The following is an 18,413-nucleotide window of genomic DNA, read 5'->3' as shown; positions in this document are numbered from 1 at the left end:
CACATCTTGTTTTTAAATCGGAATGCCAGCAGCAGCAGAAAGAATCATCTTTGGAGCAAGAAGGATAGGTGGAATTCCAGTTGGCTTTATGAAGAGAACAGTACTTGTATCTGGTATAAATTAGTTTATTTTTTATGGGCTATTACTAACACAGAATCCAATAGAATGGCTTGGGTTGGAAGGGACCTTGAAGCTCATCTAGTTCCAACCCCCTGCCACGGAGTAGAGCAACCTGGTAGAACCCACCTTCCACTAGACCAGGTTGCTCAGGGCCCAGTCCAGCCTGGCCTTGAACACTGCCAGGGATGGGGCAGCCACAGCTGCTCTCGGCAACCTGTGCCAGGGCCTCACCACCCTCACGGTATAGAGCTTCTTCCTTATACCTAACCTAAATCACTCCTTTTTCAACTTAAAGCCATTCCCTCTTGCCCTGTCACTACAGGTGCTTGTAAAAAGTCCCTCTCCAGATACCTTGTAGGTTCCTTTAGGCACTGGAAGCTGCTTTAAGTTCTCCCCAGAGCCTGCTCTTCTTCAAGCCAAACAAGCCCAACTCTTACCAGCCTGTCTTCATAGCAGATGTGCGTCAGCCCCCTGATCATCCCTGTGGCCTCTTCTGGACTCACTCCAACGACTGCATGTTCCTCTTGTGTTGGGAGCCGCAGAGCTGGATGCAGTACTACAGGGTGGGTCTCACCACAGCAGGGTAGAGGGGGAGAATCCCACCCTCGACCTGCTGGTCACACTTCTGATGCAGCACAGCATATCAGCTGCATCGTATTTATAGTGTCATCATCATATGCAAGATGAAAATTGTGTTACAGTTTAGGCTGAGAAAAACACAACTTTGGTGTGGATCAGAACTGGCAGGAGGGCATGAGTTTCTTTTCACATTTGTTCCAAGTCAAATGTCAAACAGCACGTGAAGCAACACTTTCTGACTGAAATAGTTCCTTTGGTTCTGTGTTTGGTTTTGCAGAAACTAAACTTGGGGGCACAAGTTAGGTGACTGAAACTTTGTGAAATTTCAGTATGTGTTTTATTCACGCGTACAAAGCTTGTGCACGTGAAGTGGGTGTGTGTGTATATATATGTATGTATGTGTGTATATTTACATTCAGCATACCGAAACCCCCCAAAAGTAGTATTTTAATAAATGTGTTTGCTCAGCTAAGCTGTCTCTAGATTTGCGAGTGTGTATCTTTCAATCTCAAAAGCAAGGCTTTTTAAAGTAGCTAATGGTGTTAGAATTTGGTAGAAATAATTTACAGAGCACTGTAAACACGTGGTGCTTTACAAACACAAAGAACTGAGGTCCCTGCTGTGAGGCACTTCACCATCTGAAATAAAAGTAGAACAGGGAATAAAGGTGCAAACACATGAAGGCATAACGATAGGTGCTGAAGGTCTTGTCTTCTTTAGCTAGTGTTTGCCTTTGTGGCTGTGAATTCATCTAGACACGTTTGCCTTCCTAATGTAAACTGTCTTTCAAACCAGACAAGTAAAAATGTAATCTAAGTGAGTCTGAATTCTGGAAAATCTATGTAAATATTCCGGGGATTAGATTTTGCAGCCACTTAGTTTATGTAGCACTAATTCAGTTAGCTCATGTAATAACTGTAGGATTAGTCTGTAGGTTTTGCCTCTTGATTTTTCTTTAGCGTTTCTAGAAGCCCTTGGGTTAACAACAGGACTTTACAGAACTTCCTGCTGCAAGGGCAAGTTTCCAGAATAACTCACATCACTTTACTGGTCTTTTTGTCATTAATCAATGAAAAGCACACAAATACATGGTAGAACTAGTATGCTTGGTTCTGAGAGGAGCCCCTCCTGCGCGTATTCAAAACCTGCGGTAAGATTTCAGGGCATCTTTTCTTTTGTAAAGTATAACAGTACTGTGTCTGGTTACAGGCATGAAAGCTAAGGATAGAAATTAAGTGAATTTAAACAACTGCAATATTTGAACACAGTGGGTTTTCTTATAGATAATCTACATCGTCCTTTCACAGTTTTTCATCTAGAGCAGCTAAAGTAGCTACTCGGCTTTGTTAATTCAAAAGCTAATAAGCCTGCGATTGCTGTGCCCCTTTTAATTTGCTTTGCCATTTTTAGCTGGGTTTTTCTTTTTATTGTGCTGGGGTTTTTTTTTTGTTGTTGTTTTTTGGTGTTTTTTTTTTCTGTGTTAAAGGTGAGTTTTTAAGCTCAGTACTGGGTGCAAAAGGTGAGTGTATTTAGAGAAAACAGGCTGACTGGACAAGGAGAATCAGGGAAAATATGTGTAATGCTGCGAAATGAGCCAGCTGGACAAGCTGAGCACATAAGTAGAAGTGGGTGTTGTGACAACTGCAGATTTTTAAAAGTGTGGAATTACAATGGCTGTTTCACAGACTTTTCACAGGGAAAAACAGTTAACTTGTAAACAGTGTCTTTTGTAAAGGATTAAAAGTAGGTTTTGGTTCCTTCAGTGCTGCTGGTGGTTGTGTGGCTGCAGTTGCTGTCTGTAGTCTCTCCTAGGAGCATCAGAGTCAAATTAACACGACATATCTTGTTTTGTTCTTGGTTTTTTGGGATGCTGCAACAGTGGTGAAACTGGCTTGAATGCAGAGTGTCCCTGTACGTGTTTTTATTCCTTCCTGCTTTGCATCTTTGTGCCGTTCAGTGACCAATGCAGAGCTGAACAAACTTAACTGCAACATTTTGCTTCTAGGGGAAATACTAATTTTGAGTGTTTGAGTCTGAATGTAAAGAGTCACCAGATTTTTTTTTTTCTGTCAAAGTAGATTCTAACATTTTCTAAATGAGAATTGGATAAGGCAGTTATGTGTTTTGTTTTTTTTTTAATGCAGCAGTTATTACATGTATGTATGGAATTGCACTTTTCAGAGAGGTAACATAGCTATTAATGTCTGGGAAAAAAACCCAAACCAACAAATTAAGCTTGACTAACACCTTTTAATTTGTAAGAAAGGGTAAACAACTGCTGTAATAAGCACACAGAGCTTCTGATAGAAATTGTGAGCTCAGTACTGGATCATTCGTATTCACAACTAAGAAGACTAGACTTTTCTGGTTTTTAAAAGCTTTATCTCTATGTTCTACCTAAGCAACAAGAATGTAAAAATGTGAACCAAATTCTATGTGGTCTAGGTCATTAATCTTTTGGTATAATACACAAAGTAAGACATAAGGATATATAATAAGACATAAATTAGTAGCACTTAATTTAATCCATATGATGTTTTTTACAAAATTAGATTGAAAAAGCAAGCCTGTAATAATTAAAAAAACCCTGAAAAATAGTATTTTATAATGGATAATTCTGGTTGTGTTTATTAAATTTGGAACTAATCTTTTACAATTCTAGCACGCCCAGAGTTTTTTAGTATTTTTATTAAATGCTTTGGGATGCATAAGGAAAGACAATACATAGGTAGAAATGTTATTACTTTAAAGACAACACAGAGCCAGTATTTAATAAGGTAAAATGAAATTTGGAAGAGAAATAAATCTTGCACCTGCTGTGCTTGTTTATTAAAAACCAATACTGTCAATTAAATATAAAGTGCTGTTTTGTTCTCCACTTAGGAAAACTATGAACGAATGAAAGCACTGGTAACCGAACTCCAACAGCAAGCAGAAAAAATCAGATTAGGTAAGTATGGTAGATTTTAGAACACTTGTTCTAAACACTTGCTTAGTTTAGTCCAAAACCCGGTTTTGTTCTTTGGATTTTTCCCATCTTATAAATGTATTAATCAGTTCATTCAGATACAGCATACTTGCTGGATTATAGTAGTCATACTGAAATTTTAGCTATCTATTTAAATCTAGATTTACCAGCTCCTGACATCTGAAAATCTTAAAAGGTTTATGTCCAAGCTAATACGGTTCAAAATTTAGTTGTTGGTTTGTTGAGATTTTTTTTTTTAAGTAACTCAGGCTAGCTACGAAAAATGTCCATGCCACTAGCACATCCTTGTTTACCACAATGTTAAGTGTTTTAACATACTTTTTTGCCTATTTAGAATTGGTTAATTTTTAATGGTTAAAATCTTAATGGAATATATGCCTTTAATGGCAAGAATTTTTAAAAATAGATAGGGTTATTAATAAAAGGCTTTTACTGATAAGCACTTCACCTGCTTCCTTGCTTCATCCACTGCTGCCTGCTTATGTGACAAATTTGTTTGGCTAATGTGATTCTGTTCAAGTTGTATGTTAGTCTCTTCATGTGCAGAGAGGATTTTCGTAGACTTATAGAGTCATTTAGGTTGGAAAAAACCTTTAAGATCATTGAGTTTAGCCGTTAACCCAGCATTGCCAAGTCCACCACTAAACCATGTCCCTATGCAGAACATCTGCAAGTCTCTTAAATGCCTCCAGGGATGTGACTCAGCCACTTCCCTGAGCAGCCTGTTCCGGTGCTTGACAACCCTTTTGGTGAAGAGATTTTTCCAAATATCCACTCTAAGCCTCCCCTGGGGCAACTTGGGGCCATTTCCTCTCATCCTATTGCTTGCTAGTTGGGAGAAGAGACTAACACCCACCTTGCTCCATCCTCCTTTCAGGTAGCTGGAGAGAGTGATAAAGTCTTCCTGAGCCTCCTTTTCTCCGGGCTAAACCCCCGCAGTTCCCTTGGCTATTCCTCATCACACTTGTGCTCCAGACCCTTCACCAGCTCTGTTGACCTTCTCTGGACCCTCTCCAGCACCTCAATGTCTCTCTTGCAGTGAGGGGCCCAGAACTGAACACAGGATTCGAGGTGCAGCCTCACCAGTGCCCAGTACAGGGGGATGATCACTGCCGTGGCTCTGCTGGACACACTATTGCTGATACAGGCCAGGATGCTGTTGGCCTTCTTGGTCACCTGGGCACAAGCTGGATCATGTTCAGTCAGCATCAGTCAGCACCCCGAGGTCCTTTTAGGCTGAGCGGCTTTCCAGCCACTCTGCCCCAAGCCTGTAGCATTGCATGGGGTTGTTGTGGGCCAGAGACAGGACCTGGCACTTTGCCTTGTTGAACCTCATACCCTGGCCACAGCCCATTGATCCAGCCTGTCCAGATCTCCCTGTAGAGCCCGCCTACTCTAAAAGTGACACCCCCGACTTGGTATCATCTGCACATTACTGAGGGTGCACTTGATCTCATCATCCAGATAATTGATAAAGATATTAAACAGAACTGGCCCCAGTACTGAGACCTGGGGAATACCACTTGTGACCAGCAACCAGCTGGATTTAACTCCATTCACCGCAACACTTTGGCCTGGCTCTCCAGCCAGTTTTTTACCCAGCGAAGAGTACATGAATCCAAGCCATGAGCAGCCAGTTTCTCCAGAGGAATGTTGTGGGAAGTAGTGTCAAAGGCTTTATTAAAGTCTGGGTAAACAACATCCATCAGGTCAGTCAAGCAGGACCTGTCTTTCATAAACCCATGCTGACAAGGCCTGATCACTAGGTTGTCCTGTACATGCTGCATGAAGGCACTGAAGAGGATCTGCTCCATAACCTTCCTGAGAACCAAGGTCAGGCTGACAGGCTTCCTCAGATCTTCCTTTTGGCCTTTATTGTAGGTGGGTGTCACATCTGCTAACTTCCAGTCCACTGGGACCCCTTGGACTGTTGATGAATGACTGAGTGGCTTGGTGAGCACTTGCACCAACTCCCTTAGTACCCTTGGGTGCATCTCATCCAGCCACATAGGCTTGTGTGTGTCTCAGTGGTGTAGCAGGTAACTGGCCATTTCCCCTTGGATTATGGGGGTTTTGATTTTGCTCCCCATCTCAGTCTTCCAGCTCAGGATGCTGGGTACCCAGGGAAGAACAGGTCTTACTGTTAAAGGCTGAGACATTAAGTGTCTAAGCCTTTTCCTTATCCTTTGTCATTATGTTTCCACCCATATCTAGTAAAGGAGGGAGATTCTCCTTAGCCCTCCTTCTGTTGCTAGTGTATTTACAGAAACATTTTTTACTGTCTTTTATGTCAGGGTCTTTTCAAAGACCCGAGCTGTATTTTTGCTGGCAAACAAAAGCAAGTCTGTAATAGTTTAAAAGATTGAAATCTGTTTCATCCTTTTAAGACTACCTGAATTAATTGTAGTTTACCGTAATTAATGTGGACGATAAATTTAAAATGGTTTATAAATGCTTAACTTTGCTGCCAGAGATTGAGCATGCGGCTTTAATTCTTCCCTTCTTGTTTCCATCATAATACTGTTTGTCTTTTCATATATGGTTTTTTATATAATGCAGTTTCTATTATGGCTTTGGAATAAAGCATAGTTAAGATTTTGTGCTTAGTTTTTTTGCTTGCTGTGCAGCAAAGCTCCAGGATATCCTGAGGAGATGCTGAAACACTTGGACTGCCTCTGTTTTATGGGTGTAGAGACTTCAGCAGTTCCCTGTGCGGGTCATGAGATAATGATCAGTCTGTCTTCACTGCTGTTTCCCTTTTCTTGCCTTTTATATGATAATAGGACAAGAACATGGCTCTCATCTTTCCTCCATCGAGGGGAACTCCACCAGGATGTTAACACACCATTTTGAGTGACATCGATTAAGATTGCTTTGCCCATTCTACTGTGTAGTCTCAGCTGTGCAACAGGAAGATGGCCCCTGCCATCACTGAATTTACAGGCTATGATAAATTACAACAGATGGATTTCTGATAACAAGCACAAGAAGCGACTTGAGATACTTTTAGTCTCTGTGGCTAACAGCAATCATAGCACATCAGCAATCACAGTAAAGTTCTTACAGACATTACTGTAAAGGAGAAATTAAAGAAAGAATTTCAAATTAAATGCCTCCAAATTTGGTCCATTACCAGGGGTGGTGCTTCTCAGTCTACAGAATAGATGTCAGTTTAGGGTAGATCAAAGGTCTTGATCTTGGTCAAGAAATATTCAATAGAATGGCTACAAGGCCTGGAGGGCAAGCATTTATGACTCATTTGTAAAGAATGGAAGTGTACAGAGATAAGGAAAGTCACAGGATGGGAAATAATTTTTGCAGCATCACTGTGGGTGTAAATGAGAAAGGCAAGGTGGAGGTCAGGAAAATATGATGTGACATGCTGAGAATTTGGATGGGAGTATTAGCTTTGTAGGTGGATATGAGAGGTAGTATCTTAAGAAACTTGTACAGAAAGAATTCTCAAGATTGAGACTGAGGCTGGATACACAGACCTAACGAACCGGCTCAATCAGAAATAAATTGTGGGGTTTCTGGCATGCCTAACGGGTAGGAAATGATGTGTGTAGTGATCAAGGAAGGAGGTGAGAGAACAGGCTTGAAAGGTAGGCTTAAAAGCTCTGTTTCAGTGATGCTTAGATGACAAATAAATCTTGAAGTCTCAGGAGAAATGCGAGCAAAATAGCACTTTTTTATCTTGGACATAGGAGACAGTTTTAGACTGATGAGGTGGATCAGTGATCTGTCTACACAGAGAGACAATGTTTGTATAAGCTGTTGTAAAGAGGCTTGAAGTGTGTCAACAAATCTTAGGTGTTGAATGACAGAAAGCTCTAGAGAGCAAAAGATATGATTTAGGATGACCTCCAGTAAAGGGTTGAAATGAAGCAAAGATACACTTGATATTAAATGCTGTGTGTCTGAGCTCTTCTTACAGTTTTGGAGTGATCTAAGGAAATGAATCCAGATTGTGTTGAGTCTTTCAAGACTGGAATCAGCATAGCTATTTTGAACCAATTTGGGGGAATAGTAAGTAGTTCTTACTGCTGTGCCTTTGTCTGTGTGTTTGTGTTTTCAGCACTTCGGTTTGTTGCCAAGCAGTGGGGGAAAGTTTCAGACAGCTGTTTATTAAAATATGTACCTCCAGACCACTATCAAAAATGAGGGGGAAAATTGAGTAGATTCTGAAAAGCAAGCTTTTTTATCAATAACTTAAATCTGTTTGAAGTAGAAACCATTATTTATTAAATTTGTTGTTAAGGTCCATACTTCAAAACTGGGAACTCATCAGTGCTTCCATTTGAAGTTTTAATACAAGTGGTGATTTATCTGTGTCCTTTGTAAATCTAACAATTTACTATTGTATCACAGGAGGTGGAGAAAAAGCTCGTAAACTTCATACATCAAGAGGAAAACTGTTACCCAGAGAGAGAATTGACAGGCTTATTGATCCTGGGTAGGAACTTCGTTTTTTTAAAAACATTTTAGGTTCTCTTTTGTGGGTAAATTCTTCAATAGGCTTGTTTTTTCTTTGGTTTCCATAAACACCAGCGAATTACACAGTTGAGATTTTACAGTGTTCTTCAAAATAGTCACCTCTTTAAAAAAAATAAATATAATTTTAAAAATTTAACCTTTGAAATCAGATTCAATGACAAATATGGACAGTTCCTTTTTGAAATTGTGTTCTGTTTGTCATCATTCAGGTCTCCATTCTTGGAGTTCTCCCAGTTTGCAGGTTACCAGTTGTATGGTAATGAAGCAGTACCAGCAGGAGGCATTATCACAGGCATTGGACGAGTTTCTGGGTGAGAGATACCAGTGATCTACATTATTGATGATATGAAAAGGAAGAAGGTATAATTTTGTTCAGTTTCCGGTGTTAAGCTATTAGCATTTCTTAGTCTTTCAGTTTTGACCCAGAAAAAATCATCAACGTTGGTATCTTAATTTATTCAGTCTTAGCTAAAAGGAAGTGATTTATATATATTTTTTTAATTAGTGTGTCCCATGTTAAAGCAGAACAAATACAGAGTTTCTGGTGTCCAGTGAAGGATAGAGATTAGTATATCAGTAGATCGCTATGGCTAAGAATTCGTTTTGCTCATTAAAAGTACCTCCAAAACTGATGTTGAAATTAAATACGATGCTATAGAGCTTTATTTTAGGGAGTTGAGGGACTGTGAAGTAGGACATCATAGTGCTGAGACTGCAGATACAGTGTTCATTTGGTGGAGTGCAGGTGAGGAGGACTCTTTTTGAGCATCAGGACTTCGAGAGTCCATGGCGTGTTGCAGTTGTTAACCAACAGACATACTTACCTGTTAGAAATATTTTTCGCTCTCATCAAGTTGTTTATTTTCAGGGTGGAATGCTTGATTGTTGCTAATGATGCAACTGTCAAAGGTGGTACCTATTATCCCATCACTGTTAAGAAACATTTACGAGCTCAAGAAATTGCAATGCAAAATCATCTCCCTTGCCTGTATTTGGGTAAGTCCCGTTGCAGAAATAGCAAATGTGCTTTGTTAAGGGGAGCTGGGGATGTCTGGATAAGATGCAGCTTCTTTAAATAAGCATTTTGGAGACTGATGTGTCCCCAGATTTGACTAACCAGGTATGTATTTTAGACACACATACTGAAATGCATTTTAACAGTACTGTGTGACCTCTGCAGATTGGTGGCAAGTCTTAACTGGCAGGTACCCATAGCTTCTCAACACTATATTCTGCACTGCTGTAGGGCTGGGTTCATAAGGTACAAATGCAACTGTGCCACTGTATCACCTTTTTCTTACTCGTTTCCTTTCTGTTGTGCAGTCAAGAGGGAGTGCTTTGTTGACCATGTAATTTTCATGCCATTTGAACTGCCTTTTCCCTCCGTGGTGGCTGCTTAGGTGTTAATTCTGATGCAGGCACCTGATGATACTGATGTGGGCATCTTCTTTTGTGTTAAGGGATGGCCCGTTTCACAACACTGGTGTGTTGACCCGGTTGGAACTTGTCTTGATGCTGATTTGGGAGAGTGGTTCTGCAAGGGTAGGGCTAAGAATGAAAACCCTGCTTCGTGGTAAAGCTGAATCTAGGGCATTACTGGCTGCAGTCACGTAACACGAGAATGTGCGTGTGGACATAGGTGAGGATTCATTGCCAAGAGCCAGAGTTCTGATATGCTTGGCCTCCCTCTGCATTTCCTTCTAGTCTTCTGCCCTTTTTCAGAGTCTTACAACATGGTGTAATTCCCTTATTTGGGAGTGGAAAGGTAGCTGCAGCTGGGGACCTGTAAGCCAAAGGGCAGACCATGAGGCAAGGACACATAATAAATGAAGGTTCCTAGAGATAGTATAAGATCTTTGATATGTCCATATAATCAAGGTGTGAAAGTACACATGCTATGCCTCTTGAGCTCAAGTGTTGCCCTTTCTGGAACTTGTGAGAGAATTGCAATAGAATAATTGCGTTTGAAGTTGTATATTGAAAATGTTCTTAGTTGAAGTGTTTTGCAGTAAGATGAGTTTAGAAGGTTGTATAGGGAGGTATGGTTGCATCTCCAAGCATACCTGAATTTATTTTCCATTAGAAGGGTTGTTATTCGTGTGTGTGTGTGTGTGTGTTACTATATTCCTTTTTTTGCTTTTTTCAAGAATATCCTAATATACTTAGATTCGTGGAGATAGTGATAGTAATTGCTGTGTATTTTGTAACATGCAGATACTTTATTAAAAACTTAGATAACACTGTTCAAAGACATGTTAATATATTTTCCTTTACTCTAGTTGATTCAGGAGGAGCAAATTTACCTCGGCAAGCTGAAGTATTTCCAGATCGAGATCATTTTGGCCGTATTTTCTATAATCAAGCAGTCATGTCCTCACTAGGAATCCCTCAGGTAACTTGCTTTTACTTCAGAATGAAATGCACTAATTAGTTTTTATGCTTGCTGCCTTCATCTGGTTTCATGCTTTGTTTTTGACAGCACTGTGTTGTGCTGACCTGATGGCCTGGTCTGGAGACTGGAGGCACTGTAGACACAGTAACTGTCCACAAGAAGTCATTTATAATTTTGGAGAAACCATCTTCTTTCTTTGCTGTAGTGTTAATGACATGACCTACCTGTTTCTCTCTTGGAGTGGGAGGGAAGGAGACTTGACAACATGATAGGTAGGGTCATATGAAGAAGCATTAGGAAATCTCTTGCAACAGTTACTGTTCTTCATCAACACTATAAAGGTGAGGACCCCTGTGATAATGGCTAGTAAATGAGACATACATTCTACTGATAGGGCTATACATATATTTATATATCCATTTTATGTACTGATGTGCTGTAAGGTAAAACTGCCCTAAGAATGAGGTTATTTTCTAATGTATTAACAATGCATAGAATTACTATTAGTCATAGTTCCTGGATTTAGAAGTGGTTTTGTGTCATGGGTGTTTCAGGAGTATGTTGGGGTCAGTTCTTGACGCAGGTGGAGTGCTAGGGGAAGTGCACTCCTGAATCTATTAGTCATGGAGAATGTAGACCTTTTGAGGGTGTGATTGTTATTGGCAGCTTTGTCTGCAATGAAAGTGGAGGGCAGGGTATAGGTCCCGAGGGAGGTGAGGAAGGTAGGTAGCAGGATGAAGACCCTGGACTCCAGAATAATAATCTTGGGCTTGTTAAGGGAATTGTCAGCAGGTACTTGTGAGAGGCTGCCAGGGAGAGTGGAGGAGACTTGTCTTTGAAGGTAACCTCCTCCAAATAAAGAAAATGCTTCAGGAAAGCAGGCAATCAGGTCATTCGTACAGAGTTGCTCTCTAGTCAGTCAGGTCCCATTCTCTTCATACGGTTGCATAGCCCTCTCATTTACCAGCCTTGTACTCCTCCTTGCAGGCTAAAGAATTCCAGCTTGCTTAGTTGTTCCTCCTACAGAAAGTGTTCAATATCCATGACAGTCTTAGAATATCTTTTCTCAGGTCTCATATCTTTTTTGAGATGAAGGAGTCAGACTGCACTGCTCAGTATGTCAACTAATGATGGGTATATATAAAACAGCATAATGATACGTTATTCTGTTATTCCATTGCCAGTAGTTCTTAACATTTGTGATATTTTTTTGACTGCTGAGCAGTGAGCTGATGATTTCACTGAATTATCTTAATTTCAAGAGCCTTCTCCTAGGTGTACTTGTTAAATCAATGCTTATCACTTTATAGTGGCTGGATGAAAGAAGGTGAAGGAAATTTTCAGGATATTACATTTGAGAAAAAAAAATGGTTTAGAACATTAGGCTTAGAAATAGGTGGTGGAACCTCAAGAAGCGTAGAAGTTTAGTTAACTTGCTGTTTCATTTGAGTGCTGTTGTGGAAGTGTTTCCACTTCCATGACATACTTGACTGTTGAAATCATCACTAATGTAAAGTGGAAACAGGACATTATTCTTTTCATTCTTACCAACATGTCATTGAGAGGCATAGTTGGGCTGGGACCATTTTTATTTATTCTCTGTGAGATGCTCTGCTTGTTTGAATCCCCTAGTCCAAAAGAAGAAGTAGAAGCTACTATTTCCTTTCAGTGTTACGCAAATGCACTGGTCAAGGATAGAGTATTCCAACTCCTTTTTACATGCCTGTGTATGATTTCTGAGGAAACTACATTTATTACCTTGGTACCTTTTTGGCGTATTTTGGAAACAAGTCAGACTTTGTATCTTTAACCATCTTTTTCTCTACCAAAGAATCCTGAAATTTGTCGCCTCCAGAGAAGTCGAAGGCTGAAAATTCCAACAACACACTTAAATCCCTTCATAAAGTCTGACATAATTTAACTTCTACAGTTCTTTTGTTTGTGGGAAACAGTTCACTGTTTCCCACAGTGAAAGTGGAGCAATTGCACTAATAAACTAGATCTCCACTGTTCAGTTAGAACAAAAATATTCAGGAAAAAAGACAGTTTGCAAGCTGGCCATCATGCAGAGTCACTGACAGGTCTAGGTTGTGCTCTGGATTCATATGTGTGAATAAAATTTGTCCAGGTATTTTTATGGAACAGCAAGTGTCAAAGGAGACAGTCACAGAGATGTTTTGCTGAATTACCTTCTTAGGAGAAGCTTTGGTAAGCAGTTTCGCTAGAGAGTGCAGTCACAATCTGATATGGGAGTAGCGATTTTTAGATGTTATATCAACGAGGGATATGTAAAACTAGTTTGCAAGGCTAAAATTACTGACATGAGACAGGACCTTTCTAGAAATGCCTGGCCCTGAAGTCATGCTGGTGTTTTCCTGAATATCTTGAAACAACTTCAAGATATTCAGGAATATAATTCAGGAAATTCCTTATAAAGTTGAATTTGTTTTTATTTTGATTACCATACTGTGTTTTATTAGGAGTAGCATCGTACTTCTGTACAATAAAAGCTAAGTGTAGGAAAGATTTGGCTTTTAATAAAACACATTTCTTTTATGGTATGATAGGGTAACTTTCTTAAAATATTTATGGAAGACTGTGAAAATGTTTTATGGAAGTGCTTCCTTCATTTAAAGAATGTAATACAGGTGTATTTTGTTCGGGAGATGTTTCTATCCTTAGTCTCATTTCAAAAAGGCACTAACAACATTTGTAAATCCAATAGTGATTGTGTGCTAACAGTCTGTGTAGCTAGGGTCATCTTCCCTGTCTGAGAGGATGTTTCATTTGGAAGTGGTGTTAGGAAATTGTGCTCCCTCTGATTTCCCTTTTGGTTAATTCTTCTGACATGGGATCGTGGATGTGGTTAGTTTTCTACCTGCTGTTCTGTGTTGTGTCCTGCCTGAAGGTCTCTTCCATCAGTTCATCAGCCCTTCTCAATATTGCCTTTAAAGTGCTTTATTTTTTCTTTTTTCTTTCCTTCCCCACCCAATTGCCTGTGGTGCTTTTAATTTCTCCCTCCACTTTTACCTGTGACTAATATACTCCTACTGCAGCTTTAAATTGCATTGATGTCTGTGTGGCTATGAATCAGAAAGCTGTGATTAGCTTCTCATTAGCTGCTTCCTAAGCAATCTCGCACTCGTATGCTGCATGGATACAACGGAGAGCTGATCAGTGGGTATGAAATACTTTGTGTGCATTCAGAACTCTTGATTATTATTGGGCTCCTCAGTAATTTCCTATGCAGTAATTCAGGGAAGTCAGGAAGTAGAACATTAGTTGGGAATTCAAGGTTGTGCTATTTGACAGGTAGATTTTGAGGTTTTTTTCAGTATATACATATTCTAATTTATATATTAGAAAAAGTGACACCTAAGTTAAAGTTTAAATGCAGGCACATTTTTCAGCATGGACATGGTAAAATTAAGAGTAGGAAAAAATAAAAATCCTGGGGAAAAAATAGAATTAACTTTTTCCTCAAGTTTCTCCATTTTTTAGGGGCTTATGTTACTCGTATTTACTACGAGGTGCTTATTAAATGCACAATACAAATAATGCAGATTAATCGCATGACTGAAAAAGCTGTTCAATTTGATCATAGCAGGTTGGTATAGTTCATCTACTCCTCCTTCAGATACAGGTAATGTGATTTGGAAGATTTATTTCTGTGTATTTTTCTGTATTTATTTCTTTTAAGAGCAAACATTAAGTTATCATTTAACGCAGAGCTCTGTTAGATGTTGCTTTAGAAATATTTCCAAAGTCAACATAAAATAACATTATTTTGGGGGAGAGTTGTAGTTGTGGTTGTGCAAGAAAGCGTTTCTTACTGTCTGCCTTTACCATATGAGTATTCAATTTCTTCCACTTTACAAGCTGTTTTGAAAGGGTCTTTGGAGGAGCTCCCCTGAAGGCGAAGTTAAGTGAGAAACTTCATTTTCGTGATCATACGCTGCTACAGTTTTCACCGTATCTGGTGTCAAGTCAGTTTTGTGAAAGTGTCACTAAACTATTACTGGTAGAAAATGTTCATTGGCTAGATGTTCCTCTCAAAATTAGGCAAAAGGATAAAGCAGAGATTATTCATGCTAAAGCCCATAACGACATAACACACCTTGAAGGGGCAGTCTTAATTAGTTTATTCATTGAAGAACTGAAGTTACATACTATTAGATGTGAGAAATAAAGGATGTTAATGTTAGTGAAATTAGGCCAGTAAGCAGCAACTGAAACTCTGACTCTGACTGAGGCATAAATTCCAGGAGCAACCTTTAGGTTTCAACCTTTATGTTTCAAACTTTTACCATGCATTAATAAAAACACGTTTCATGGTAGAATGTGTGCCTCTGCAAACATTCCACGTATGTAGTTCAGGGTACTTCATATATGAACTTTCCTGCAGGGCAGCCTGAAAATCACAGTTTAAGAGACTGTAGAAAACAAGATATATTCCCTATTTTTTAAGAAAAGCTTAAATATAAATGGAAAGTTTGCTCTTGTCAGATAGAAATAATCTTGCAGTGCTGACCCAGAAACTGTGTTAAGATCAGTACAATATATAATAGTATCAAGTGCATTTGCTGTTTTTAAGGGTTGGACAATTCATTAACTTGTGTTTTTTGTTTTCCCAATAGATAGCAGTAGTAATGGGATCCTGTACAGCAGGAGGAGCGTACGTACCTGCAATGGCTGATGAAAGTATTATTGTTGGCAAACAGGGAACAATATTCCTGGGAGGGCCACCACTGGTAAGGATACTGAAGTATAGCCCCGGAAAAAACTGTGCTGCAGACAATAGTAGAGCTTAAACTATTGAGACCTTTCTTGGTGACTTATTTCCAGATACTCTATAGATTGATCTGAATTTTTTAAAAATATCTGAATGTTTACGTACTTAATTAAATCTTTTCTGGCTGTTAGAGTTGTATATATAAATCAGACTTCACTGTGGTGTTTTTATAGTACTGCCTTTAGATTGCCATGCACATTTTGAATTAAAAAATGCTTTCTGTATTCAGTTACGTACTCTCTAGATTTGATGTGAAATAAATAAAAATTACAAGCGTGTATATTATATCTCAGAGTCAGGATCAGACAACTTCAGAAGCAGGACTGATCTGCCATATATTATGTCAGTTTACAGACAGAGGAGATGCACATATGATGGAGTTTGTCATAACTTCCTTATTTTCTTTGTAAATAAATTGTTTCTAGGGAAACTGACCTGATGAGCTCCTGTGAATTAAAACTTGCTTTGTTGTGAAACTTACAGTGAAATTTATGACTCTGCAAAATATTGCAGCATAAAACAGCTTTAAAATTCCAGAAGCTTGGCTCCAATAGCAAAGGGAGTCTTGAGTGGAGGTTTTTGTTGTTTAACAGCTGTACCAGTGTATATTCTAGTGTAGGTTCAGTTTTGTAGTGATACAAACAATAACCTTTGCTGACAAAGATTACTTTACCTAACACGAGCTTTATGAGAAGAAAAGAATTTCCAGTAGTAAGTGTTAATGTTACAGCTAGAGCTAACAGGTAGGGCAGCTCCCAGCACAACTAATCTAGTCTGAATGAAGTCTGACTGGATAACCTTGCTTTTCTTAAATAGTCAAGTATTTGTCTCATTGAACAAACTGATCTGAGGCAGCATGTTGACTCTGGTATAGACTTTTAGGAGCTTTTAGGGGTGCTTCCTGTGGCAAAGCCAAATACAAATCAAATGTCTCTAAAAAGTCCTTCCAACTTGAGGAGGCCTAAATGGAGAAATCACTTTGTAACAGCATCGTTAATGAAGATACTGCTCCACTCAATTCCCCTAGTAACAGAGGAGGCAAAGTCTGCTGGAAGTCACTTCTCCCAGGAAAATGTACAGGTCTGTGGGAAGGCAACCACTGATGGATTTTTTTGTTGACCGATTCCTAAAGCATGATTGTGGTAATTTCCTTAAAAGCATGGAGAACTTACCCTGTGGTGTCCTTTAGCATTTACTTTTATAGCACTGCTCATATTTTCACAGTATGTTTTTGCATTTCATTCTTTTCCTTTAGTTTAGCTGTTTCTTTCCCCACTGTGTCATCTGGATGCTAAAATGTCATCTTGATGCTAAAAGTGGATTTAGCATATTATACCCTTTTTTCCTTCCAAAGATCAGTGCATAGGTGGGTTTTAAATTCTTGTGCAGCTTAAAAAAACCCAAACCCAACTCGTCATTTATGCAGACATAGTTTTCTGTGGCTGGTAAATGGTAATTACTGTTTCAAAGCACAATTAAATTCAGAATGTAGCTGAGGTACGGAAAGCAGCAGCAGGGGACACACACCTCTAAGTACAAAAATACTTTGTTGTCTACCATAATAAAATAAGGTGTTTATCTTTTAAGTATTTTATTATTTCAGTGGAGGCTTTCCAAGTTGACAAGAACAACAAAGTAATCGGCAAAAGCAGATGAAATAATTAATACCAACAATATAATTTAACACTAATTTATTTACTGCTTATTACAGTTCAGAATTCTAGAATTTCTTTGTCTGTTGGAGTTTCATTGGCAGCAGTTATTTCAAACATCCTATCTAGGTCTCTGTTCTTTTCTGTTTTGTATTGGTCTCTTTCAGCTTGTGGTTATAGGTAAACAAAGATAAATCCTCCCTCAAAATTAAGCACTTTTCACTGTAATTTAGATTTTAGGAGTTTCTTGGTGAAGGTGGCATAAATACAAATGAAGATACTAGTTGAGAATAGTGTTACTTGAGTGAATAACATTGGGTGATTCATACATCTTTTTGTTGAGATAAGGAAATAAGTACAATGAAAGAAATTAACTGTTATATCAGACTGTTAGCAGCCTGATTATTGTGTTACAAATAACTGCCCTGGTAGCAGGAAGACCTGAGCCCTTTCTGGGCCCTATACAGTTCATTATCTTAGAGCCAGTGGTATTTAAAGTGGTAATACTGCCACTGGGGCTTGCCCAGGTTCAGAGTAATTAGTTGCAGAAGCTCAGTGAGCTGACTAAACTCAGTTCTTCTGACACGGCATTTACATTGGCAAGAGTGCTGGGGAGTGATGTGCACTTTGATTCTACTTGGAGCTGTTATTGCTGGAAAGAGCTGATTCTGCTTGGAGCTGTTAGAGCTTGGAGATGTTGGAGCTGTTAGAGCTTGGAGATGTTAGAGCTGGAAAGGTTCATCAGGCCTTCTGAGATCACTTAACTGCACTGAATAATGTGTCCTGGAGAGCCTCCTTAAAGCCAGTTCCTTTCCGGCTGAGAAAGTTGGGGCTGTTCAGCCTGGAGAAGAGAAGCCTTCCAGTATCTGAAGGGGGCCTACAAGGATGTTGGGGACTCTTGATTAGGGACTGTAGTGATAGGACAAGGGGTAATGGGTTTAAACTTAAACAGGGGAAGTTTAGATGAGATATAAGGAAGTTCTTTACAGTGAGGGTGGTGAGGCACTGGAATGGGTTGCCCAAGGAAGTTGTGAATGCTCCAACCCTGGTGGTGTTCAAGGCCAGGCTGGACAGAGCCTTGGGCGACATAGTTTGGTGTGAGTTGCCCCTGCCTGTGGCAGGGAGGTTGGAACTAGATGATCTTCAGGTCCTTTCCAACCCTAACTATTCTATGATTCTATGATTAAGTAGGTTGAAAATAAGACAACCAATACCCAGTACTGCCCAGGAAGCTGAACAAAAGGAACCAAACTCTGTTGTTTTAAGAGGATGGTAATCATTTAACATGACATGGGACTTTAGGTCATACATGTTATCACTGGGATGTAGGACAGGACACTTTTCCAGGGTAAGCAGCTGAAAAAAGGTGGCCTGAGTCCATTCTCAAAGGAA

At 39.4% G+C, this 18,413-nt stretch overlaps 1 protein-coding gene across 1 annotated transcript in view; it reads left to right on the top strand.

Annotated features, from left to right (window-relative positions):
• The first annotated feature begins 3,588 nt into the window (after positions 1–3,588).
• MCCC2 (methylcrotonoyl-CoA carboxylase 2 (beta)) overlaps positions 3,589–18,413 on the top strand; it is a 33,874-nt gene continuing 19,049 nt past the window's right edge. Inside the window, exons 1-6 of the mRNA XM_010024852.1 lie at positions 3,589–3,649; positions 8,060–8,144; positions 8,395–8,496; positions 9,054–9,181; positions 10,465–10,577; positions 15,215–15,328. Of these exons, the coding sequence (XP_010023154.1) occupies positions 3,598–3,649; positions 8,060–8,144; positions 8,395–8,496; positions 9,054–9,181; positions 10,465–10,577; positions 15,215–15,328 (594 nt within the window). The 5' untranslated portion in view covers positions 3,589–3,597. The remainder of the gene's footprint in view (positions 3,650–8,059; positions 8,145–8,394; positions 8,497–9,053; positions 9,182–10,464; positions 10,578–15,214; positions 15,329–18,413) is intronic.

This window comes from Nestor notabilis, unplaced genomic scaffold, assembly GCF_000696875.1.
Source record: "Nestor notabilis isolate BGI_N333 unplaced genomic scaffold, ASM69687v1 scaffold9582, whole genome shotgun sequence".
In the NCBI taxonomy this organism is placed as follows: domain Eukaryota; kingdom Metazoa; phylum Chordata; class Aves; order Psittaciformes; family Psittacidae; genus Nestor; species Nestor notabilis.
This window is presented reverse-complemented; position numbering and strand designations above follow the sequence as displayed.